Raw genomic sequence first — 25,496 nt, forward strand, 5'->3', positions numbered from 1 at the left:
ATGATTAGTAAGATAGGTTCCAATAGTAGAAAAGATCACTAGGCATACCTTTGGAAGCAAGGGAATAAATGTGCACCTAGGGGAAATCTCAGAATATTACAAAGAAACATAAAATTCAGTCTTAATCTCATTATATTTGCACTTTCCAAAAGCATAAAAAGTTATTTGTCCTCACTAAAAAATAGTTATGTGAAGTTTTTGCAGTGTCTAGAAGAGCTACTATAACTAAATGCTTTTAAAAGAATTAATTGGATGTTATTGGTTAAGTGTAGCATAAACGTGTATCTTTTTTTTTAAACATCTTTATTGGAGTATAATTGCTTTACAATGGTGTGTTAGTTTCTGCTTTATAACAAAGTGAATCAGCTATACATATACATATATCCCCATAACATGTATCATTTTAAATAGAGAATTGGATAATATGATCTGGTGCCCACAGTGATTCACACACACACATACAAACACATCCCTACATTCTTGTCTAAGAAGGTATTGCTACCTTGTTTAAGGGTAGGCAATTTTAAAAATGGGAAAAAAAAGTACAAAAATAGTTAAACAATAAAGTGCACAGGCTTTTGGTTTTAAACAAAAAATGTTGCAGATGTCGCATTTAGGAATAGGAGATGAAAGGGCAAGAAATGGGGAGATTGATACTTTAGTAGAATAAATGTAATAGAATTTCACTAAGAAAAAAAAGAAAAGGCTTTACTTCAAATTTATTTGGAACGCCAGAGAAACACAAATAATGTAAAAGATTCTGGCTTCTATGTGTTTGATGCGGAATGCAAAGTGACAAGAAAGTAAAGGCTTGTTTCAAAATCGTGAAAAAGATTAATGTCAAAGAAAACACTTGTTGCAAAGAATGGTAAAATTCATTTCAATAAACCATCCATGTTTATATTAGAGAATGGTAACTATGTGTTTAAAATTAAATTGAGTTTATTACCTCTTAACATTGATGTTTTATGAAATAGGAGACTTAAAGTCTTTATCTGTATGTTACCTTCTGATATTAAATTTTATCGAAAGGCCAATTGAAGTTTCATTTTTAGGAATAAATACCTAAGATGTTTCTAAGTAATTAAATCTTGTCACTCTTCTACTTCTGATGAATGAGGGTGGTTGGCATTCGTGCTTTTAGAGCTACTGATGCAGGTTTAAATCATTTCCGAAAGTCAAAGGTGCAAGTGAATTGCAGAAGAGAGCCACACAATGATGGAAAGAAGTGCATAGTCGGCAATTTGAAGTGTTTTTTTAAATACATATATGACTCCTGTGGTAGAACTTTATGGTCTTACAAGACCATGTAATCGTTGAGCTTCAGTCTTGTGGGGCTCTGTGTAAGTGTAGAGGCACAATAGATTACCTCATCATTCTAACCGAGCAGAAGGGAAATTGCTTATTCTCCAAGTACACAGCAAGCATTAGTTAAAGTGCTCTACATGCAAAAGTTTCAGGCATTGTATCCCTGGGTACTTGATTTAAGTCAGTAACTCTTTTAAAAAGGCAAAATTCAAAACAATGCATTAGAAGATAATGGGTTTTTATTGGTTCCAGTATCTTCTCATATTATCTCTTCTCGATGGACTGTGAGTCAGGCATAGATAAAGTGAATTTGTATTCAGTGCATTTATTTTAATGCAGTTGTGAAAATTATTTTCGAAAGGCACATTTTGCTGTTTTTGTTAAATGAAAACAGTAGGTACATATTAAAGCATGCTATGCTGATTACTTCTCATGGGAAAAGGTGTTCTTGTTTATGAGAGTTAGGTCCACATTATTTCCTTTTGGCAGTGTTTCTCAGAGAAGTAAAGCCGCTTCAGTACTTAAGGATCTGTGGACCTTATTAATGTCAATACCGTGAACATCCTTCAAACAGTTTCGACTGTCACTGAAACAATGACTTCCAAATCCGATTTGTCCATATGGATTCATGGCTAAGCTGCAGATTCATTTCTCTAATGACCTTTTGGATAACCCTTTTCAATGGATTAAATGGCACAGGCACCACTCATTATGACACTGATATCTTCAAATATGTCCCTCCTCCAATGTTCGTATCTTTGTTAATAGTATCATCCAGGCCCAAGCCAGAAAACGAGGGCTCCTCTTTTCCCCTTCCCACCATCTGTCACTGTGGTCTGCAGATTATTTCTCCCCAACATCTTTTTAATCTCTTTCCACTCTCCACGTCCAGCACTGCTTTTTTAGTTCAGACCATTGTCATTCCTCGCCAGCCTAACCGTACTAGTTTTCTGTCTTGTCTTCCCCATTCACATCTGGCTTGTTTCCAATCTACTTTCAGTATTTTTCCATGCTGGCTTCTGAGTGAAGACTCAAGAGCAAATATGATTATTTCATACTTTAGCTTATATGGCTTTCTGTAATTCTCAGAATGAAATTATTTTGTGTTTAGTACTGCTGGGTCATCATAATAGTGTGTCTCTAATCTTATCTTGGCTGCCTTATTCCATATTCCTCTTTCATTCAACCATTTTGAAGAACATCGAGCTCCTGAAATGCCTTGTGCTTTTTTTTTTTCTTTGCCTCTTTGTTCTGCACAGCGCATTCACTGAATTAGTCATCCAGCTCTCCTACCGCTTCTCCACTCTTCTTTAAAGCTGTCTGGGGCTTCCCTGGTGGCGCAGTGGTTGAGAGTCCGCCTGCCGATGCAGGGGACACGGGTTCGTGCCCCGGTCCGGGAGGATCCCACATGCCACGGAGCGGCTGGGCCCGTGAGCCATGGCCGCTGAGCCTGCGCGTCCGGAGCCTGTGCTCCGCAATGGGAGAGGCCACAACAGTGAGAGGCCCGCGTACCACAAAAAAAAAACAAAAACCTGTCTGTACCACCTCCTCCAGGAAGTCTTTTTTGACCACCACTCCTTCCCCTGACCCTCAGAACATTTACTTAGCTTCTGATAGGCAGTAATGTTGTTAATAGGGCCTATGATACAAAAGCAAAATTGGATGTAAGATGCTTTGATTTATCTCTCTTTCTCTATTAGATTTAGAGCAATTTGAGAAGAATGATAACAATTTTTTTATCACAATTTATATGAGTTTAACTCCAAGAGCCTAGTCAAGGGTTATTAATGTGCTTTGAATGATAGAATACAGTGCTGGAAATAGATCTTCCCCTCTCTAAAATTCCATCTATTACAGTAAAAAGACCCAAACCACTTTTAATGTCACAGTATTCCTTTTATGCCATATGTTTCTGTTTGGATATTTTGGTGTGGCAGGAAAACTGTGTGAGATTCTGTCCTTGAAATATCACACTAGATCCTACAGCCATTCTGTTGATAAGGAGAGCAGTGGGAGAGGAGGTTGGAAGATGGGGTAGAAGCAATCATAAAAGACCAACTTTTATGGAGACTAACTGAAGACTTTTCATTAGGGAGGGCATTTGCCAAGTAGAATTCTGTGGCAGTAGTGGGAAGAATGGCTGAAAGTGAGCTGAAATTGGAGGCAGACTATTTAAAGGTTGTTGTGAGAGACCTAAGTGAGTTTGGCCTTGGAGTGAGAGAAGATAGACACAGAGCTAAAACCAACATGACCTGGTCACTTACCATCTCTTATGATATTTCATCAGATCAAAAACCTTTAAGCCATTTTTAAAAGCTTGTGTGCAGAGTATTTGTTTTGACCAGGTATTGAATCCTTTATAATATTTTAAAGCTATGTCAGAATAACTTGAGCTTCTTCAAACAATTTGAGTGATACATTTAAACTTTTATGGGATATTAAGCTATGAATGAAAATTTAAAATACATGATTTATTAGAATAGAAAAAGAATTATTTCTTTATTAAGGTATTTGTTGAACTGGGCAGTAGCTAGGACTGTTAAATATAAATTTAACATGTCAATAACTGTAATAAATACATTAAAACCTGAACAAATCATGGTCACTATGTTGTAAGCATCCTGAAAACTGAAATAGTTGATGTATTTGTTTTTTCTTTTTATATGTAGGTGTCTATCTGTAAAAATAATGTTATGAGTGCTCTGCATGCATGTATGCTTATAGGCATATGACAATTCTTTATTCATGTGCAAGTAGAGATGTAAGGATACTAACCTCATGTTGTCTTAGATATGGTGTTAGATTTCATCCATACCTTTATGGAACATGACTCTGTAAGTAACAACCTGTAGTTCAATTTCTTAGATTTATTTTGTGTTAGTTTCACTCTGAAGCAGTGCATGATGTTTAAACCAAGCGATTGTTCTTCTTGATTATAGCTATCTGCTATGTACTGTGTTTCAGTGCATCTGATCTTTCCATCTTAAAATCACCAGGCAACTCTTTGTTCTAAAACTCGTTGACACAAACCCTTAAGTACTAAGCAGTGTGTGCCTCACTGCCAGTATCACCCTTGCCCCCAGGAGCCTTGTTATCCTGCAGCCGTATCTCATTAGTCAGCTCCAATACTTTTTGATCCTTCTTTATGAATTCAGCAGTCCAGATTTGTATGTAGACACTAAATTCCCTATGCAGTTAGGCAGTCTCAGAGCAAAGGCAAGAGATTTCCCATATCTAATTTGGTCTGTAATTCTCGGCCAGAGTTTCCTCTCTGCTTTAACAGAACTGTGTGTACACCATTCTGTGTGTGTGCGTACATGTGCCTGTGTTGTGTCTGGTATGTATATTAGGTCTTATATAATTTAATATCTTCTGCCAGAATTTTAGTGTGTCTATGCTGTTTTCAGGGCCACAATCACCAGCATGGTTTGATTTCAGGAGTGCTGAGAATATTCTGTAGTAAAAATTATCTCTACTGAAATTATATAGTACATTAAATGCTATCATTAGAGAAATTTGTTTTTTCATTTTTGCCTTCTCTTGAAACAGTGTATCAATAAGTGGTTTGAAAAGGTTAACATGCTATTTTATCATGCGATATATAATAAGAAAATTAAGTAGTGTTGTTGGACATTAACTAAGGACTGAGGTAAGAGGAAAGGTCCCTTGAGGAAAGAGAGGCTGCTAGATTTACATCACTCATCCTAGCATTTTAGCAGCGCAATCAGAACGGCTCCATTAAGATGTTTAAAAAAATATATTTTAAGGCTTCCCTGGTGGCGCAGTGGTTGAGAGTCCACCTGCCAATGCAGGGGACACGGGTTCGTGCCCCGGTCTGGGAAGATCCCACATGCCGTGGAGCGGCTGGGCCCGTGAGCCATGGCCGCTGAGCCTGCGCTTCGGAGCCTGTGCTCCGCGACAGGAGAGGCCACAACAGTGAGAGGCCCACGTACCGCAAAAAAAAAAAAAAAAAAAAAAAAATATATATATATATAGTAAATGCTGAGTATTAAGAGGTAAATAAGAAAATAATGGTAATGATAAGGGCAGGTAGCATTTATTGTGCAGTTACTAAGTGACGGAAGATGTTCTAAGTACCTGTAATCCTCAGCACAGATCTGTGAGGCAGACACTATTATTATCCCCATTGTGCAGGTGAGGAAAATGAGGTTTAGAGAAAATAAAATGCTTTCCCAAGGTGAAATGGATACTTCTGGCACAAAGACACACGGCCTTTCAGTGGGAGGGCAGTAAGTAAGAATAGTCTTTGCTTATACTACATATATGCATATACTGAATTCTTAAATGCCAATTATTTAAAGGAAAAAGAATCACCAGCATGATAATTAGGCATTTTAAAAAACAAACAAACCTCAGTTTGGAGTCCTTTATATTTGGGTTTAATTACATATTTATTCTTATATGGCTTCCAACTTCATTTCTGTGTTCTCATAGTTTCTGATTTCTTTTTTAAACTCATGCATTTTATTTCCCTTTTTAAAGTTTAAATTTAAAAAATGCTTAGAGCATTTTTGGCTATTTTTCATTTGTTCAGAATTTAGTAGGCTCTGTGTTTACTGAAGTATTGCTCTAATATATAGAAACAGATTTTTAACAATTTTTCTTTTAACAATTTAATTACAAATAGTCACACTTATGATGAAAATGACATTGTGAAGTCGTATCAGTGGAAAAAATTATATTGTCTTCCTCAGGTAATCACTGTAAAGTTCAGCCTTATATTTACAAATTATACAGTGTTATACTCTAGTTGCTGTATATAAAAGAAATGTGTTATTGTTCATGTAAAAGAAAATTGAGTAAATAATATGCCAAGATGTAAAAAGAAACTGTTTTTCTATGTAAGGCATCCTTCAATTAATAAATATGACATTGGGTCCTAGTGTCTCCTATTCCCCTTGCATTATTCTTATTTTCTGTAGTAATAAAGTGGTTTCTCCTGAGCTCCTTTTATGTGCTGGGAAACTAAAGACATAGGGAGTGAGACCAAATATCTCAGTAATACGGGCCTTAGAGAATTGACAAGGACAACGGCCTTTTAATATTTGTACCCAATTAATGGTAGGAATAAGGCTTATCTCCTCATCACGGCCCACATGTGCCCTGGAGCCTTCTGTTCTCCCGTCCTCAATGGGAGGTGGATGCTGGTGCCAAAGTCATGATTAGAGAGATTAGATTTGGTCTTCCCATCTCCCTGTACTTTATTAATCTTTCATTTACACTGGGATTAGGTGAGATTCCTTTAGCCAAATCCGCTGAAAAGATTCGTTCATTTTAATATTTATGCACACTGTCTAGTCCTTAAAGTGGCTTCTTTTTGTCTGTGCGCTTAATTGGATCAGTGGGTTTGTTCTTATTAACATTTTTCTTTTTCGAGATTAAGGTTGATGAATAAAGTTAGTGGCATCTGGCTCAGCTCACCGGCTAAATGCAGCTCCTTTAATGACTACCTTATATACTATGGGATAAAATGAACATTTGCTCTAAAGATAAAATTTAGTTTAGAATCGCACAGTGTTGAATCTTTAAAAAAAAAGCAAAACTCTAATATTCTATGAATGTCCAAAAGCCAGGAGGTGGGGAGGGATGACATTTAATGGCACTAAAAAGTAGCTTTGAAATCCTACTTACTTGCTCAGGTATGAGAATAACGTGTTAGAATTTTGGGGACTAAAATGAAAATTTGCTCCACCCAAAGGGTGTCAAAATGTAGCCTGAAATATTGACATAATTTAATATGAAACAATAATATTTTTTAAATGTATCAACTTTCGGTTTGAAGTTGTGTTGTGGCTTTTTGTTGACAGTATTCGTTGGGAATATTGCTTTTTACAAAGCAGATTAATTGTCTTGTGTTCATAGTTGTACTTGAGCAAAGTTTGTAAACCTGGGCACTATTGACATTTTGAACTGGGTGATTCTTTGTTGTGGAGATTGTCCTGTTCATTGTAGGATATTTAGAGCATCTCGGGCCTCTGCCTGCCACATGCCAGTAGGCTCCCACCAGTCTTGATAATCAAAAATGTCTCTAGACATTGCTGAATGTCTCCTGGGAAGGAATATCTCTCTCAGTTGAGAAACACTGTTACAAAGGCATAGGTGATTTTTACTTTTTTCAGATTTAAAATTCTAAATCAGAGCTACACATATAATGAAAGCTTAGAAATAATAAATAGCTCATAAAACAGTAAGAATCTTGGAATCTGACTTATTTGGGTGCTCTCTCTACAGCTCTTACTGTATGATTTTTGACAAATTACATGCCCTTTTATTTTTATCATCTAAAAATAGGTTTTGTTTTTGTCATCTAAAAATAAGATAATATCTCACTCAAAGTGTCATATTTAGTTAAGTGAGATAATGCGTACAAAATGGTTAACACACCTGCTGGCGCACAGTAAGTTCTTAAAAAATTCCTGACTTCATTTGTTATCAGTGGCAATAGTTTAGTTTTATCTTAATGAAAGGCTATGATAATGGAATGGTATTATTAAATGGAAATAGCGTAGTAAACATTTTGGACAATTCTCTTGTTTTAATTATTTAATTGTATCATATTTACTATTAAAAATAATTTTTAGTATCCAGTCCCTTTACATAGCTTTAAGATTTACAGAGCTTATCAAAGACCTGTCAAAGCTACTTTATGTTGTGTAAGATGTATTTTTTGATGCAGACTTGTCAAAGTTATTTTATATTTTAAGCGAATCATAAAAAATACTTTCTCTTCTTTTTCCTAGCATATTTGCACTTCATTTCAAAGCCGTAGCTGACATTATAAATAACCTTAAGGTTTTTCAAATAGTTATATAGTGCCTTCAATGCCTGGTGAGGCCCAGAACCCTGAATAAGTCAACAAAATGTACTCAAACTTAAAAGGGAGCAATAGTGCAACCCTTCATGGCTGAAATTTACAGGAGAAAATTGGATTCCTAACTTGTCAGCAATTCTGTATTCATGTCATAAATGAGATACAGATATATCACGTATTTTAGAAGAATTAGCAGCAAATGTAAGGTGCTTCTTTTGTGCTGTTACAAATTAGATTTTTCTTTCTTCCCTTGAGAAGCCAGATTGAACAAAAGAATCCTCCAAAACAGAGAACTGCTGAACATCAAGGCCCTGTTTCTGAAAACTAAGTAGAAGAATAGAGACGTATGCTTGGTGTTCTGAATCAATTATCAGTGAAATGCTGTTATACCATTCAGAATAGAGGCCCCAAAGTCAAGGTTTGCTTTCCCAGCATTCACTGCTTTTAATAAGCTTAGCCTTGGATATCTATGAAAGACTTATTTTCACAAACTCTAATTTCCAAACAAAGGTAAAAATCTTCATTTCTTGAAAGTTGACAGAAGATGAGGACTAATTTTACTCTGAAAGAAGCCATAAGACACTTAGCTAAGTTCACTAGTAATTGGCAGTAGGTTCAAGGCTAGATCACGATTGACCAGTTTGTCTTACACAGCGAAAAAAGTAGAAGCCACTCATGAATTTCTGTGTACACTCATGTACTCCATTCAAGCAAGACATTAGAAGTTTGAATGTGTGAATGTAGAACATTACTATTTTAGGAGGTAGAGAAGGAGGACGTGGATGAGTATAGTATACAGTATATAGTATACAGGATACTGTATATACAGTATATAGTATACAGTATATAGTATATATTAAATAATGCAATACGTATCCAGTATATAATTGAGAAACTTAAATATGATGTAATTTTAAATACTGCCTAACGATTTATGGAAAACCAGTCAGAACTATTACCCATATTCTTGAGTATATCTGTCCAAATAAAAGGTAAAGTTTTATTTGTGGCCAAGAACTATTTCAAGTCCTTTTAAAAAGATCACTTACTCTGGAATTATTTTAAGAAATATTATTTGGCTACTAGTTTATACCAGTGTTTCTGCAATTAAATAAAATCCTTTGAATTTTTATTTCTTGCTCTAGACATTTATATAAAGACTGTGCCTTACAGAAAAATAATTGCATTTTAAAAGTTTTAGCATGGGCAGTATTCTGCATTAGTTTTATTATGCCACGATCTGCAAATGATCCAGTTATTTCATTATTGTTTTTCCTGAGTTATGCTAATAAAGTAGAAATGGGGAAATGTTGGGCACCTTAGTAATCCTGGATTAGGTATTTAATTTTTAGAAGGTTAAGAAGATAAAAATCTGCTTATTATAGGATACGTAAGTAATATATATTTATTAGTCAAATGTAGTTCATAATGTGGACCCGAAAAGTATAGCCAAATCACCAAGAACGATCTAAAATGGTATTCATACTTGTTTATTTGCTTTGATGTTTTACATGTTTTCTTTTACATTTTTAGCTGCTTTCAATATAATTTAAGAAAAAGAATTTCCTACTGCAGCAATTTATTTTACCTTCCAGTTTTGGTGTTTTACTATGTTTTTATACATAGTATAAATCCCTTGAAGTAGAATTGTTGGACTAAAGACGGAGAATTTTGATAGACAACTACAGCCAAACTCTCCTCTAAAGAGATGGCACTAATTTTGTACTCGCATGGCAGATCCTTTGAATTTTGATTTCTTGCTCTGGACATTCCAGTAAAAATTGTGGCTATTAGAATAATGATTGCACTCAAGCGTCTCTATAAATACACAATGACAAATGGAAGTATCTGTACCCTCACTCCTTTCTTCACACTGTCATCAAGTTTATAAACCTTGCTCATATGATATATATATACAATACCATTTCTTTCATTCTGAGTAAATCATTCAAGTGTCTATTCTGAAAATATTTATGCACCTTGCTCATTTGCATATGAACAGATTTTGAGAAAAACATTCTGCAATGTCTCATCTGAAAAAGAATTTTCAAATATATAAACTACAATTTTAAAACGTATCACCATGATGGTAAGAACATTCCAGAGCTTGACTTTTTCCCCTGAGTACATAAAAGTACAATTCACAATCACTGTATCAGAGCCTAATACTTAGTAATTGTTATCAAATAAAACGAGAAAAAAATTAGCCCTGTAAGCAAATAAAACTTTATTAAAAATAATTAGATATCAGCTGTTGCTTAATGTGAATTAAAAAGCCAAGGAAATTGAAGAGATAGACTTCATTAATCCCCAATCTATTCTAACTATCTGGAACATAAATAAACATTATTTTGCTGAGTAGAATATTACTCTAAAATTTATGAATGTTTAAAAGAAGATAGAATGCCCCTCTTTTTCTGTGATGTTTTGTATAGTACCATAAATATTCATGAGTAGTGAGTATCAGTTCAGGTTATCTATGTGAATATAAATTTTCACATAACTGGCCACTCAGTGTTCATTGGATCATGCTTTGGAATATGAATTCACTAGTATCTCAGATGCACTGTGGATCTGACCCAGCTCATGAATATTCACACACACAACTGATCTTTTTGAAGGTAATCACATCCATAAAGATGGAAATCTCGTTCGTTTTCAGTAATGAGAAATGCATGAAGATGTTGGTCCCAGAACAATTTCACAGTATACATGCTTTTCATTTTTTGGTAAATGATAAACTTTAAAATATAAATACATATGCCGTGCCTCTTTCTTGATAGAAGCTCTTTTTCCTTTTCCCTTTAAAACATCTTGTATGTGATCTAACCATGATCACATTTGTTTCTTTTACTTACTGTGGTCACAGAAAAGAATGGAAAGAGTTAAGCAGTATCTCCAGTCCTTATCCCAAGCTCACGTCCACTATTTAGGCTTAGCCATAGATCCTCAAATGCAGAGTGTCCCAATCTGCTAATCTGCTTGTGGGCATGGTGCATATTTTACATATAAAGACCCCTCTAAAAAAGATGAGATTATCTTATGTCATCTTTTTTGCATAAAGGGAAAATAATATCCTAAGCCAATTAGAATTTTAATACGTTAGACATAGGATGCTATGATCATGGAGGCCCATAATTATAAATTATATATTATTTTAGCCCTTGTTATATCCCACATTATCATTGTTTCTCTTTCATTATAATGACTGGCGTATGGTTGTGATACCTATCCCAGATCAGTCAGTCACTATAAGTAGGTATCAAAATCAATGACCTGTCCCTTATTAGCACCGTGCTCTAGTTATTAGTTGAACTAACCAGAAAAAAGAAAATTATTGTTCATAAAGGTAGCGATAAGGTATCAGCCACTTCTTAGTTCTAACACTGATATTGTCAAGCCTCTGAATGAGTTTTTCTTTATCAACATGTACGCATTTTTGGTAGTTACATAAGCACAGTTAATAAAGTATGCTCAGTAACAAACATCTGTTTGTTTGGGGGTGTTTTTTTTTTTTTAATTCAGGTAACAGACCAAACTATGTTAGTGTATCACAGAGAATCCTCAATATTGAGCTGTGCTGAATTCTCCTCTGCTCAAGCCCCTTCATGAATATGCATATACCACCCAAGCCCCTTTGTGAATATGCATGTACCCTTAGCTTAAAAATTCCCCAGTTTTGCTGTTTGGGGAGACAATGCTCTGGGGAAAATCCCTGGTATTCTCCTTACTTGCTGCAAGTAATAAATCCTTTCTTCTCCCCCCCGCCAAAAAAAAAAATACTGAGGGCAGTCGTGGTCACACTGTGTCATGACCTTGTAAGCATCTTCAGAACTGTCTTCTGAAGACATCTTGTAAGACATCACACTGTGACATGACCTTGTAAGACATCTTCAGAACTGTCACACTGTGTCATGACCTTGTAAGCATCTTCAGAACTGCCTCAGTGCAAGAGATACCTCCCAGCAGCAGAGTTCTGATACTGCCTGTTTTATGCATCATAGTGGTTCTCAACAGAAAGTAATTTGGCCCCCCAGGGGTTATGTGACGATGTCTAGAGACAGTTTTGCTTGTCACACCTGGGGGGATGTTACTGGCCTCTAGCGGGTAGAGGGCAGAGGTGCTTCTAAACATCTACAAAGCACAGAACAGGTCCCGCACCATCATATAAACGTGTTTGAAGAAATGATTCCATGTCTAAACTTTAGATTACCACCAGGTTAGAGCGCTTTTATAGGTAAAGCAATGAAAATGTATAACAGTATTTTGCAAGTAAAGGAAGACAGGTTCAATTATTAATTCCAAATTTGAATTAATTGATTTTTCTTATTTTTGGGGGGTAGCAACGATTGTGTTAAATGAACTCAACTGGACGAGCGCCTTAGATGAAGTTTTCAAGAAAAATCGGGAGGAAGATCCTTCATTGTTGTGGCAGGTGTTTGGCAGTGCCACAGGCCTGGCACGATATTATCCAGGTAAGTGCTTAGTGATCAGGAGGTACCAAATAAAACTGTAAGTACCGGCCTTCGTTCTTCTTGAACACTCTGTTACTTTCTCTTACTTGGTAAAAGATGGTTATCACACTACTATTAAAAGCAAAGAGTATTCCTCCTTCCTTGGCTCTGTATCTACCAAAATTATTTTAAACCAAAACACCTGAGAAGCAGCTGGCCCATGGAATCAGGTGGGCTGCAGTGAGACCGTGGACAGGTATCTATGGACCGGGAACAGGAGGTTTTCATGAATCCTAAAACAATTCTAAGGGTCCAGCTGCATAGCATGGACCATGAGTCACAGTAGAGAACTGAATAGAATTTTTAGAAACTAATTAAAATATTTCTTTCCAGATTTCAAGTCTTTGCTTTTATGCGAAAGGTACTGATGCTTTTCTTTAATCACTGAATGTGGATTTGTTAAATGAAATGAATATATTTTACAAATTAACATGAATAAACCCTTTTGTAATATCCTTTATTCTTATAAAAAAGGGTAAGGAGAAGTAAGTTTATAATGAAAATGAAATATTAATCACTAGTAGATCCCGAGAACCTATTGAAAACACTTTAAATGAAATGTCTGTTGGTATTTTTAACTTCACCACCTTTCAGAACAAGATGACAAGCAAAAATGCGTTTACTTTCTCAAAGCGTGACCTGAGTTATGGGATACATGCTAGGTAATTTGGCTTTAAACAGCTACAATATATATGAGAATTTTCTTTTTAGACTTGAGTTTTCTAAACATTTAAAAAATAGTTATTAACAATAAAGGTCACAACAGTGAAAAGGAGGTGAAATAGAAATTAGATAATGTCTATCTTTGTATGGCAATAGCAGTGAATAAAAGTATGTGGGCATTATCAGACTAAATAGCACTCAAATTAGGTAATGATATATAACTTCGTGCAACAAGTGCCAGATGGTAAGATCATTGACAGTTATTTTTCTGCAGAAATCCAATGGAATACGAAAGGCCTACTCTGTATTTCAATGTGGAAAAAATCATGAGTTAGAAAAATATTAATGTTAATATCTGATGTCGAGAAAATATTACCACGTAGGTTATCATAATAGTGGAATTTTCTACGTACAGAAATATTGTTCAGTACAATACAACACTTCTAAAATACTCTTGTTATTAATATGCTAAATACCATATAGCAGGAATTTGAAAATTTTCGTATGTAATATAAAGAAAAGAAGTATTATTACTCATGTACATAGTAAACCTAATATAATAAACTTTAAAGTTATAGCAGGTCTTTTAAAATTTTATTTTATTTTTTAAATTTTTTTATTTTTGGCTGTGTTAGGTCTTTGTTGCTGTGTGCGGGCTTTTTCTAGTTGCGGCGAGCGGGCTTCTCATTGTAGTGGCTTCTCTTGTTGCGGAGCACGGGCTCTACGCACTTGGCTTTAGTTGTTGCAGCACACGGGCTCAGTAGTTGTGGCTTGCGGGCTCTAGAGCACAGGCTCAGTATTTGTGGCGCACGGGCTTAGTTGCTCCACGGCATGTGGGATCTTCCTGGACCAAGGCTCAAACCTCTGTTCCCTGCACTGGCAGGCAGATTCTTAACCACTGCACCACCAGGGAGGTCCCTATAGAAGGTCTTATAAGACATTTATAAGTACAATTAAAAAAAATACACAAGTAATAACAGTAATACATGAATATAATTATATTTATCAATAACTTATTGCATTATGTAGCTTTTAAGTCTTTTAAAATATATTACCTCAATACAAAATTCCATATATATGCAGTTGAAGGAAGGAGAAAAAATAAGTAAGAGAAAATTAGGATAATGAGGAGAAACGAAGAGCCCAGTACTAGAGGGAAATTGATGATGCCATGAATAAAAGAAAGACACATAAGGATTATGAGAGAGAAATAGGAATGGGAGTGGGAGGGAAGATTGTATAAGAAAGGGGAGAGAGAACATTGGGGTCAAGAGGCGGAAGGAAAGATAGATCATATTTTGCACACTTCAAAGATGGCTCTTTTTAGAAATAGCAATTTGTAAACATACCAATAAATCATCTTTTATGCTAATTGAGGGATTATGGCTTTAATTTTTTTTAAACCCTAATCATATATTTCCTAATACGTTGACATTTGTCCATTTTCACCTTGGGAAAGATCTTTAAAGGTTTAATTTAGCTGAATTCATGTGGTCCCCCCAGGACATTAGCTGTGGAAGCAACGCTGGGCTCTTCTGTGATGTCTTGTTTTTCAGCAAGTGTTTGACAAGCTGACTCACCAAATGATCTCCGAGCCCCTGTAATGGCTCTCTTGACTGCTATGAAACACAACCCTCAATGAAATTTCAGTTTTAGTGAGTCTGTTGCTGAGTTGCTCTTTTTATTTTATTTTTAAATTATTTTTTGACATACAAAAAGCTGTACATAGTTAATGTATACAACTTGATGAGTTTGGAGATAAGTATACATTGGTGATACCACCACCACAATCAATGCCATAAAGCCTATCTTCCATCTGTATAAGTTTCCTCCCACCCTCTTATTTATTATTATATGTTTTGTGATAAGAACACTTAACATAAGACCTACCCTGTGCAGGGAGATGAGCAGCCAGGATGGCTGTTCTCTTGCCCTCGGTCCATCCCCTGCTCAACTAGTCCCTGCTTCACCTACACCTTACTCACCTGACTGACCTTCCCTCTTAATAACACAGCCTAATCAGTAAATGCCTACTTACTTGCCACCAGCCCCAACTTATGACTATTCTAAGCTTTAGATCAGAACATCGCCACCTGATAGATTACCAAAGGGGCAGTGAGGGGCATGCTTCTCTGCTGGTTTCCCTGGTAACCGATGAGCCAACTAGACATCAGTGTCAGTTCTCCTTGTAACTGGGAACCTCCCCTCCCCCCCTCCCCTCCCCACCTCCACTCCTATCAAAACCTGCTGCCATGTTCTGCCCGCCAGCAGCTGTACACGATGGGGTGTCACTCTAGGACCTTGTTTCAGACCCATAAGCTTCCCCGTCCATTAAACCATTGACGTCTCTGTCACTGACTCTAGGCTCTTTCTTCTTGAAGCTGAGAGAGTACAGGGCTTGCAGGCCTGCGGGTTGCAGCCCGACATACCCTTTTAGCAAAATTTTAAGTGCACAGTACAGTATTGTTACTTACAGGCTCTATGCTATACGGAAGATCTCTAGGGCTTATTCATTCTTTATAACTGAAGCTTTGTACCCTTTGACCGATACCTCCTTATTTCCCACTTTCCCCAGCCCCTGGCAACCACCATTCTACTCTGCTTCTATAAGTTCGACTATTTTAGATCCCTCATATAAGTGATATCATGTAGTACTTGTCCTTCTGTGTCTGCTTATTTTATTTAGCGTAATATTCTCCAGGCTTATTCATGTTGTCACATGTGGCAGGATTTCCTCTTTTTTAAAGCTGAATGAGTGCTCTTTATGGTAATAATGCTGTAATAGAACCAAATCTCTTTAGCAAAGACACTAAGACAATATTATAATTAAAGGTAGACCACTATATTTCTTTTTATGCTAAGACGTGTTTTCAGCACATTTCACACTTCTTTCAGGTTTAAAGACTTTTTACAGTGAAGTGATTTTTAAAAAATTTCTCGGTAAGCCATACTTTCCTCTTTGATTTTAACCTTGCCATTTTGATACCAGCCAAATTAACGTAGAACAGCTCATCCCTGATTACTGTCTGTTAAAGCAAATATGAAAATAGCCTTTAAATATTGTTAATTATCTTAATTGTGAGTGGAAATAGAATAAATGTTACTTAATTGGATTTTCAAATAACAAGATTTGGGGCTCAGGCTAGAAGCTCCCTACTAGCTGTGAGGAACTGGGTGAGTCTCCTAAACTTTCCGAGCTTTAGTCATCAAATCTGAAAAATAGGAACACCAAGGCTTCAGTTTATCCTCTGAGGGTTGTTGTGATCAATGAGATAATAGAAGGAAAAGTACTTTGGAAAATGCAAAACAGTAGGCATTTTTACAAGAGTGAGTATCAACTAGAATAATTTTGCCTAAATCCAGATTTCTCTTCATGTGAGAAATTAAAAAACGTAATTGAGGTCACAGTCAATTGACAAGGGAGCAGAAGCTGAAATAGAAATGTGGAAGGAGTTCTAGACAGATGACTAAGCAATAATACCTAGCAGTAACTCCACACAGAGGAGTTGGTCAGAAGATGTAGGTTTTAGATGATGACCTTGGTTAAGTCACCTCTCTGTAGGGTGGTAGATAAAATAACGGATGCCCGGGCTTCCCTGGTGGCGCAGTGGTTGAGAGTCTGCCTGCTGATGCGGGGGACGCGGGTTCGTGCCCCGGTCTGCGAGGATCCCACGTGCCGCGGAGCGGCTGGGCCCGTGAGCCATGGCCGCTGAGCCTGCGCGTCCGGAGCCTGTGCTCCGCAGCAGGAGGGGCCACAACAGTGAGAGGCCCGCATACCGCTAAAAATCATAATAATAATAAAAAAATAAAGGATGCTCAATTAAAATTCAGTTTCAGATAGAGAAGAATTTTTTAGTGTAAGTATGCGATACTTGGGAAATACTTACATTCAAATGTGTGGTTTTTTAATCAAAATTCAACTTTAACTGGATGTCCTGTATTTCTTTTTCCTAAATTGGTTAACTTTATCTCTCAGGCTCTGAGTTTGTGAGAAAATATGAGAAATCAACTTCCCCACTACCTCACAGAATTGTGAGGATCAAACAATCTGTTTCATATATTAATGTTGGGTTGGCCAAAAAGTTCATTCAGGTTTTTCCATATCAACTTACAGAAAAACCCGAGCACACTTTTTGGCCAACCCAATACAAATGTAGAATTTTGTAATTGTCATTTTTTTAATTCTGTAAACTACCTTTAAAAGATGTTGCCACATTATTGTAAATAAAGTGTTTTGTAGAAATTAGAATTCTCTGACTCACAATAGAGTCTAAAAAAATAGTCTTTGTCAGTGTTAAGATGCTACTTAGAACAGGGCTACGTGATGTGAGCGGGTTAAGCAGGTATATACCCAATAGCCTGGGTATAAATCCCGCTGCCATCAATTGAAGTGGTGATAAGCTTTGGAAAACAGTCACAGACTTCAGCTGTGAAATGAGGATAAAATGGTTAAATTGTAGAATTGTTAAGAGGAAAAAGGAATGAAATATGTTTCTTATTTGCTAAAATGTGTAGGAGAAAGTCAGTGATGGTTAGCCACCCTCATGATTTCCATTTGTTAGGTTGTTTAAACTGCATGGAGACAACTACTGCTTCCATATAAGGAGGGCTCTAGAGCTGACATAATATAAAGGCACCTCTGCAGAGTGATTCTGAATAGCAGTTTGGTAATTAGTGGGAATTTGTACTCTAACATCTGTCCTTAGACTGAATATCAATAAATTGTCTGTTTTCTAATTTGGTTGATAATGTATGGAAATAAGCTATAAAAATGACTTGTATGTCTTTTTTCTTTTTTCCCCTCTTTCTCCTCTCCAAATTAGAAGGTAGGTAGGCTGGCTGTGTGATAATAGAAGGAACATTATACTGAGGGAAGAGAAGTTCTTGATTCGTATTAAAGCTGCCATCAGCATAGGTGTGTACTTCCGCTAAGTCATGTTCTATCTGTGAACCTATTTCTTCAGCAGTAATTTGGGATGATTGAAGAATGTGATTTCCAGGGCAGACACTATCTTTATTTACTTACGCATTTAGACCTTTAGCATTTGCTAAGTTCACAGTCTTTGTTCTGTAGGATGATAACTAGAGGGGCTTGCCTTAGTTATACAGCTTGTTTCATGGCAGAGTAAAGCTGGAACCCATGTCTGGTGACATCTTCATTGAATATGTGATGACTGGACAATCAGTTTCATTTATGAGTGCTTTCCTTTAGAAGCCCTTAATTGATTTATATAAATTTACCTTAATGCTAGTAAAACTGCTTTCAAGAGCTATCAACTTTGTGAATTTTTATGCATCATAGAAACGGTACATACAAACTACGCATTTCATCTATTAGTGTCTCTTGAAATTGTACCAATTACTGTAGTAATTAGGATTGTAATCAGGACTTAGTGGCTTGTCAAAATGCCAATGTAGGCAGCTTACTCTTTTTAGATAATTAGTTGCACTTAAAAAAAAAGAAAGAAAAAAACTAAAAATTTCCTATTACATTTAAAAAATATCTTACTAATCATTTGTTCTTTCTTCATCCTCCTTCATTTGTTCATTTCAAAAACGTGGGTTTACAGTACAGGAACCTAACATATGTTGAATTAGTTTTAAATATTCCTTAGGGAGACACTTCCTTGTTCTTATATCTGCTAGGATTTTGGTAGAAGAAAATGCAAAAGGCCCTGTGTGCAAAGTATATAGAAGGACATATTTTTGCCATGCGGATAGCCAGTTGTTCTTGAGCTGCTTAACTCTTTTTTTTTTTTTTTTTTTTTTTTGCGGTATGCGGGCCTCTCACTGCTGCGGCCTCTCCCTTTGCGGAGCACAGGCTCCGGACGCGCAGGCTCAACGGCCATGGCTCACGGGCCCAGCCGCTCCGCCGCATGTGGGATCTTCCTGGACCGGGGCACGAACCCGTGTCCCCTGCATCGGCAGGCGGACTCTCAACCACTGCGCCACCAGGGAAGCCCCTCTTTTTGAAAATACTTTAAAAATGTTTTAAACAGCAAATAGCAGATGACAAAGTAGTCCAAAGAATCCTTTTTTGGTTATTTAAGAAGGGAGCATTTGATAGATTTCTGGTTGATTTGAAGAAAACAAGATAACAGTGGATCTTCAACATTTTGGGGCATTTATAAAAGAACTGCTTTCATTGATCAATTATCTTAAAAAAATACCTGTATTTTTGTTTTTTACTTTGATATTTGTGATTGGATACAAAGTTTAACTATAAATATGTTTAACTACATTTGTTGATTGCTGTATAAATACACTTTATGTGGAAATGATTACTTTATTGGTTTTTTTATGCTAATAATGATTAAAGTCCAGTGTATCAGTTAGGACTAGTATTAGCTACCAGTTAGAGAAAAGCCAGAACAATGGTGATTTCAACACTATGGAGGTTTGTTTCTCACTCAAGTCAAAGAATATCAGTTACAGAGACCAGGACTGATAAGGATACTTCACATATAAGGGGTTGACAACTCCTATCATTTCTCTGTCATCTTCTGAGTAAATTGTCTGCTGCAGTGTCCACCACTGTTGCTTGTGTTTTTTCTTAAGGGACTAAGAGTGGTATTCCCTCCCTTTTTAAGGCACTTTCTGGAAGTCATACAAAACCTTTCACGTGACATTGGCCAGAGTTTAGTGGTCTCATGGTCACAGTTAGCTTCAAGGCGCCATGTACACAGCTGAAAAGCACAAGCTGTACCAAGCAGGAAGGGGAGAAGAGATATTGGGAGACAAAAAATCTCTGTCATGGTTCCTCTACTCTTTCTGTGAGTTTTGGCTTTTTTAGATTCTACCAATAAGTGATGTCATACAGTATTTGTCTTTCTATCTGACTTAGCCCTCATAAAAGTGTATCAAATCAACACATTGTACACCTTAAACTTACACAATGTTATATCTGAATTATAGCTCAATAAAAAAAGATAAAATGAGAAAAACATAAAAATGAATACATGAATTTAGTGACAGACATAGGATATAAGTTAAGATGACTATTTTTTTTTTTTTTTTTTTTGCGGTACATGGGCCTCTCACTGTTGTGGCCTCTCCCGTTGCGGAGCACAGGCTCCGGACGCGCAGGCTCAACGGCCATGGCTCACGGGCCCAGCCGCTCTGCGGCATGTGGGATCCGCCCGGACCAGGGCACGAACCCGTGTCCCCTGCCTCGGCAGGCGGACCCCCAACCACTGCGCCACCAGGGAAGCCCTAAGATGACTAATTTTTAATTTGGATATGAGAATGCTTACTGAAATAAAATATCAGAAATATTTTTATTTGGGGACTAAAATGATGAGTTCGACTTAGAATAGTAAAATTTGATGTATTGACAGGCGAGTCCACAATAATTCTATTTACACCCATGCACAAGGTTTATATTCTGAATTACATGATTTGCTTTTCTATATACCATCAATAAGTTGTGTTTTCTGAGGGACACATCTTATATATATACAAATTAATGTATTATTTTGAAATTCTCACATGATGCTGATTTACAGAGGTATTTCTGTAGCCTTATTTTTGTTTCCTTTTACATAACCTCATCTCTTACCTGAGTCTGTCTTATTTTTCTCATGTAAGGGTTGCAGAGTTGCTAACTTTGCAATCAACTATGGATCCAGTCACACTTAAACTGATGAAATGATTTCACAGGTGAGAGCAGTTAAGTAGGATGCTAATATGAAGATGGAAGGTGCTCTTAATTTGATGGGGGATAACACTGTATATAAAATATGTGAATAAGTTTAGTTTAAAAGCTTTAGCTCTTTGTAACTTCTAAAATATCTCATTCTGTTCCTTTTTCTTTGATATATTGCTAAATTTGTATACCCTATGCTGTCCATTTTTAGAGGCATAGAACCATCTTTGATATGTAATTCATTTTATGTTCAGTATATTTTATTAAGAAAAATTAAAAACATTTTTGTCAAAAATTCAGACTTTTTAAGTACTTCTCTCAGATATACCAAATATAAAATTTCTAAGAAATATATCCTTACCCCGTTATCTAAGAAGATTTACTGACATAAAAATAGGAAATTTGTTCCTGTAGAATCATTGTTTGTTTTTATAAATATGTCATTATCATCACCTAACTGGATTTATTTGCTTGCAAAAACAGAAAGCTTTTTCTCTGTTGGAGTTCACATTTTTCTCTATGTAGCACACATCTGCAATTATTTTCCAGTAAATCCTTCTCATCTTTTACTTCATAGAACTTATGTTCAAGTTTATTTTTGAGCCACAGCTAATAACTACATATGGACCATCTAAATGATTAAGTCTTTGTGTACCATTTACTTTATGGAATATTTCACTTAACCACACAACTTGACCTTGTTATCTGTTACTTCTGTTGACAAACAAATATCCCTTGTTAAATGGAAATGTTTTACCTGGTCTATCTGACATCTACAGAATTACCAGAAAATCACTTTGTAATAAGTACGTTAAGTTTTAAAACTATGATCATTTATCCTTGGCTTTAATACTGTGTATCTGTATGTGAGTTTCCAATGCTTATTTTTCTATAAATTAGAGAAGTGTTCTGGACATATTACAGTGGAGATACCAAAGGTGCTCTCAAGCCAATATAACACTATCATTGAACTTCAAGTCTCATTGTTCAGAAACAGTATTAAAATCTAAAAAGAATCTGATTATGTCAATATAGTCAAGTATGAGTTGGAAGGAAGAAAACTGATCAGAACAAGCAAAACTGCTGTTTCTGAAGAAATTGAGGTATCCTAAGGATTCAGATACCGGTAGGAGAGAATTTTGCTCTGGAGGAGCTCACAGGTAGATGAGACAGAAAAAATATAAAGACATTAACACACAATGCAAAGAGACATCTAATAAATTTATTAAAAAGTTATCTGGAGTTAACTTAGATTATCACTTCTCCAGTAAAATTAAACAGTCTGGAACTGTTCACTTAATTCCATTTGACTCACTTGCTGTGGCCTTGAGGCCATCCAAAAACTCTAAACCAGCCTACATTTTGAGTTTTGTCTCTTACTGTACAGTTAAACCTTCACCATGTACCCCAAATTGCCTTTTTTCCCCCTTTTTAAACTCTTAATTTCATTTTATTTTCTACAACCTGCCCCCCCCCTTTTTCCTATCTCTATATGCTTTGATCCCAGACCCCTATTTCTGGTCATATGCGTCTTATCCATCATTCAAAATAGAATACAGACATGTGAAGGCTTTCCTAAAAGCAATCTTTCTTTATTTTGTTCTCTCAGAGAACTTGGTTTTTGTCTAGATTACAACAGCTATCAAATTTTTTCTTCCTTCAGAATTTATTTTCATATGCTCTTTTTTAAAAAACATGGCAATATAAGTAACTGCAGGTAAAGAGGTATATAAATCTATATCTATACCTGTATCTATATCTATATCTAATGTGTGTGTGTGCGTGCCCCGTAGCACCTAAGGCAGAGCCTTGCATATAGTGAAGAATAGGGATTTGCTGAATTAAGCTAGATAAACAAGTCAGGATCATATCAGAGCTGAAAACAAGTTATCACAGTAGAACTTCAGAGAATCAGTTTCTAAATAAAATGAAACAAGGGGGAAAATGCAGATAGGAAACAGAGTTACCATTATCTGTGTCCCTGCCTATACACCTTTCCCATCCTGCCCTCTTCCTTCTGCCAGTATTCTCCAGGGGTTTCTGGGGTAACCTCTTGAAGTCAGTTTTTAGATTCCTAGGAAGTTTTTTGACTGTGTGACACCAGCCTGCATCATGGGGAGGGGGTAGGATGGGAAAATGGTATGAGGTTCCAAGCCCTAGTCATAAGACTATGCATTTACGTAGTTAAAATCTAAGCACATTTTATAGTAATCTATTATTTTAAAAAATCTACAACCTATGATAAGTAGTTCCAGTGACTCAGTGATGCTGTTTTCAAATATCCACGTATGGAGTACATATTATTGTGCCACCACTAGTTCTAAATGTTTACGTGTATAAATAATTGAATCTTAGCTGTAACCCTTGGAGGTGGAAACTGTTACCCCCCTTTTACTGGAAAAGGTTAAGTAATTTATCCAATGAAAATCTAGGTAGACTACCTCTAAAACTTATCTCTTAAGTGCTACACTAGGCTATTTCCAGTCAGAGAAGAAAATTTTGAAGGGAGAAGGGAATAGGCTCTTCTTACTAGCATTTACCCAGCTGGAATGACTGCCTTCAGCCTGTGGATCCCACTGGTGGTTCTACGCTGTAAAGCTTCGGTTGTTCAGGATTTGAAAACTTGATCTGGGAATGGTTATTGTTTGGGGACCAGTTACTGTTCAGAAACATATGTGTACCCTGAAATTCATCATTGATCCATGAAAGATAAGACAGTCATCACAACTGCCTAGATTCTAGCAATACAAATATTATATAGCAATAAGCCGTTTCCTAGGGCCAAAATAATCCTCTCCTAAGAAGACAATATAAGAAAAAATAGTGAAATAGACTTCAAATATTCCATGAAGCTTTTGCCTCTTGCACTTTCTCCGAGCTTTAAAACTTGACTCGGGTCTATGTCACTGGGTACAGTTCTGACCTGTATCAGGCTATTAATTCAGTTCCATACACAATAGCTAGCACAACAGAGACTATAAATATTTCTCTCAGGTGGAACTCCTACTTAGTAGGTAAATCAGTTGGTTGGGGTAAGTCTGGTCCATGAGGTTTCCAGAGACTGAGGGTTCCATCTATCTGCCATTCCTTAGGTTGTTGCCCTCATCTGTAGGATCAAAAGTGGATCAATACTACTACATCCACAGTTGAGGCCAAAAGTAAAGGGGAAAAAACTGGAAGGCAAGCAGCATGACCCCCAAATTGTACATGTGTCACTTCTGCTCACATGCTATTGACTAAAATTTTATCACATGACCCCACCTTGGCAAAAGAGACTGAGAAGTACAGTTTCTTGTGGGCAGCCAACTAAAACTTTAGGGTTACTTTTACCAGAAGGAAAAACAAAAGTGTATTTTGAAGGCCTGTCACAGTCTGTTCCTCTGGGAGTGTAAGTATCTGTGCACACTTTCCCATACATAGAACATACTCACTTCCTTTCCACAGGAGATGTTCCAAAGTCCCAACAAGTTGGTACCTTCAGCTCAAAATTCAGGATCTCCAGGTCACATGCAATTCTCTCCGTCATGCGGATATGACTTTTCCTAATTTGGCTACCTAACAACGCAGCAGAATACCCGTTACTTACTCTGCCCTATTCCCATCACTGACCAGATATCTAATAGGCAATGGTGCTGTCTTCTGGATGACAATAAAAACTTCCATATGGAGAAAGTGAGAGGGAAAAAGAGAGCAATCACTGGTCCATGATATGTATCATAATCCTCCAGGCAAGGAAATATAAAGACCTCCTACTCCTGCATAAAGTTTCTTGGTTAGCCCATCTGACGGTTCCCGGTAGTGTTCTGTGGTTGCAACTCTCTTGTCTGTAACCCTTTCAAGCACATGTGAAGGGGTGTGCTTGGGGTTAAACAGCTTTCATACCTTGCTGTTTCTGGTGCAGGTTTAGAGCTCAAAAACTGCTTTAGGGTTCACAACAGTTGCAGGATTTCTGCAGACTAGGTTTGTGCTTTCTTTGGTAACACAAATATCAGTGACAACACGTGGTTGGCTTCCAATTTTTTTCTTCTAGCGAGTTTCTTGTGCAAGCAACCCCAGCCCTAGGATTTAGTCTAGAAGTCATTCTTAAGCTCAACGTGCTATACATTTACTGGGTTCTGTATTTAGCCCTTTCTTATCTCTCTCATCTTAAAGGTGGCTTACTTGACAACATTGCTGAGAACAGAACATAGTAGTGGACATTATTCATCTTTACGTTGTCTATCTGTACCTGTGGCAGAGGCTGCTGGCTGTCTACGAAAGTTCTGTCCTCCCGTTCTAGCCTAATGTTTTGCTTTTGGGCATGACTGCCTAGCCAGGACCACTCTTGCATCTGTGTAGGACCATGTGACTAGTTCTTACCAGCAGAATATGAGTGAAAGTGAAATATGTGTCACTTCAAATCTGAAGTTGTTAGGACTTGGTTGTTCCTTCTTGGAACTTCCTGCCTCCCTCTGTCAGCTGCATGTCACTGTCCTAGGTGACCTTGGAAACCAAGCATTGAAGAATGCAAAAGCTGCACCAGCTACAGGTCTCT

At 36.7% G+C, this 25,496-nt stretch overlaps 1 protein-coding gene across 4 annotated transcripts in view; it reads left to right on the forward strand.

Annotated features, from left to right (window-relative positions):
- The window catches only part of CACNA2D1 (calcium voltage-gated channel auxiliary subunit alpha2delta 1), a 521,838-nt gene that overhangs the window by 362,639 nt on the left and 133,703 nt on the right, over window positions 1–25,496 (forward strand). For all 4 annotated transcript variants that reach the window (XM_060157195.1, XM_060157196.1, XM_060157198.1 and 1 more), the window contains exon 7: window positions 12,484–12,615. In XM_060157195.1, the coding sequence (XP_060013178.1) occupies window positions 12,484–12,615 (132 nt within the window). The remainder of the gene's footprint in view (window positions 1–12,483; window positions 12,616–25,496) is intronic.

The sequence above is a fragment of the Lagenorhynchus albirostris genome, chromosome 8 (genome assembly GCF_949774975.1).
Source record: "Lagenorhynchus albirostris chromosome 8, mLagAlb1.1, whole genome shotgun sequence".
Lineage (NCBI taxonomy): Eukaryota > Metazoa > Chordata > Mammalia > Artiodactyla > Delphinidae > Lagenorhynchus > Lagenorhynchus albirostris.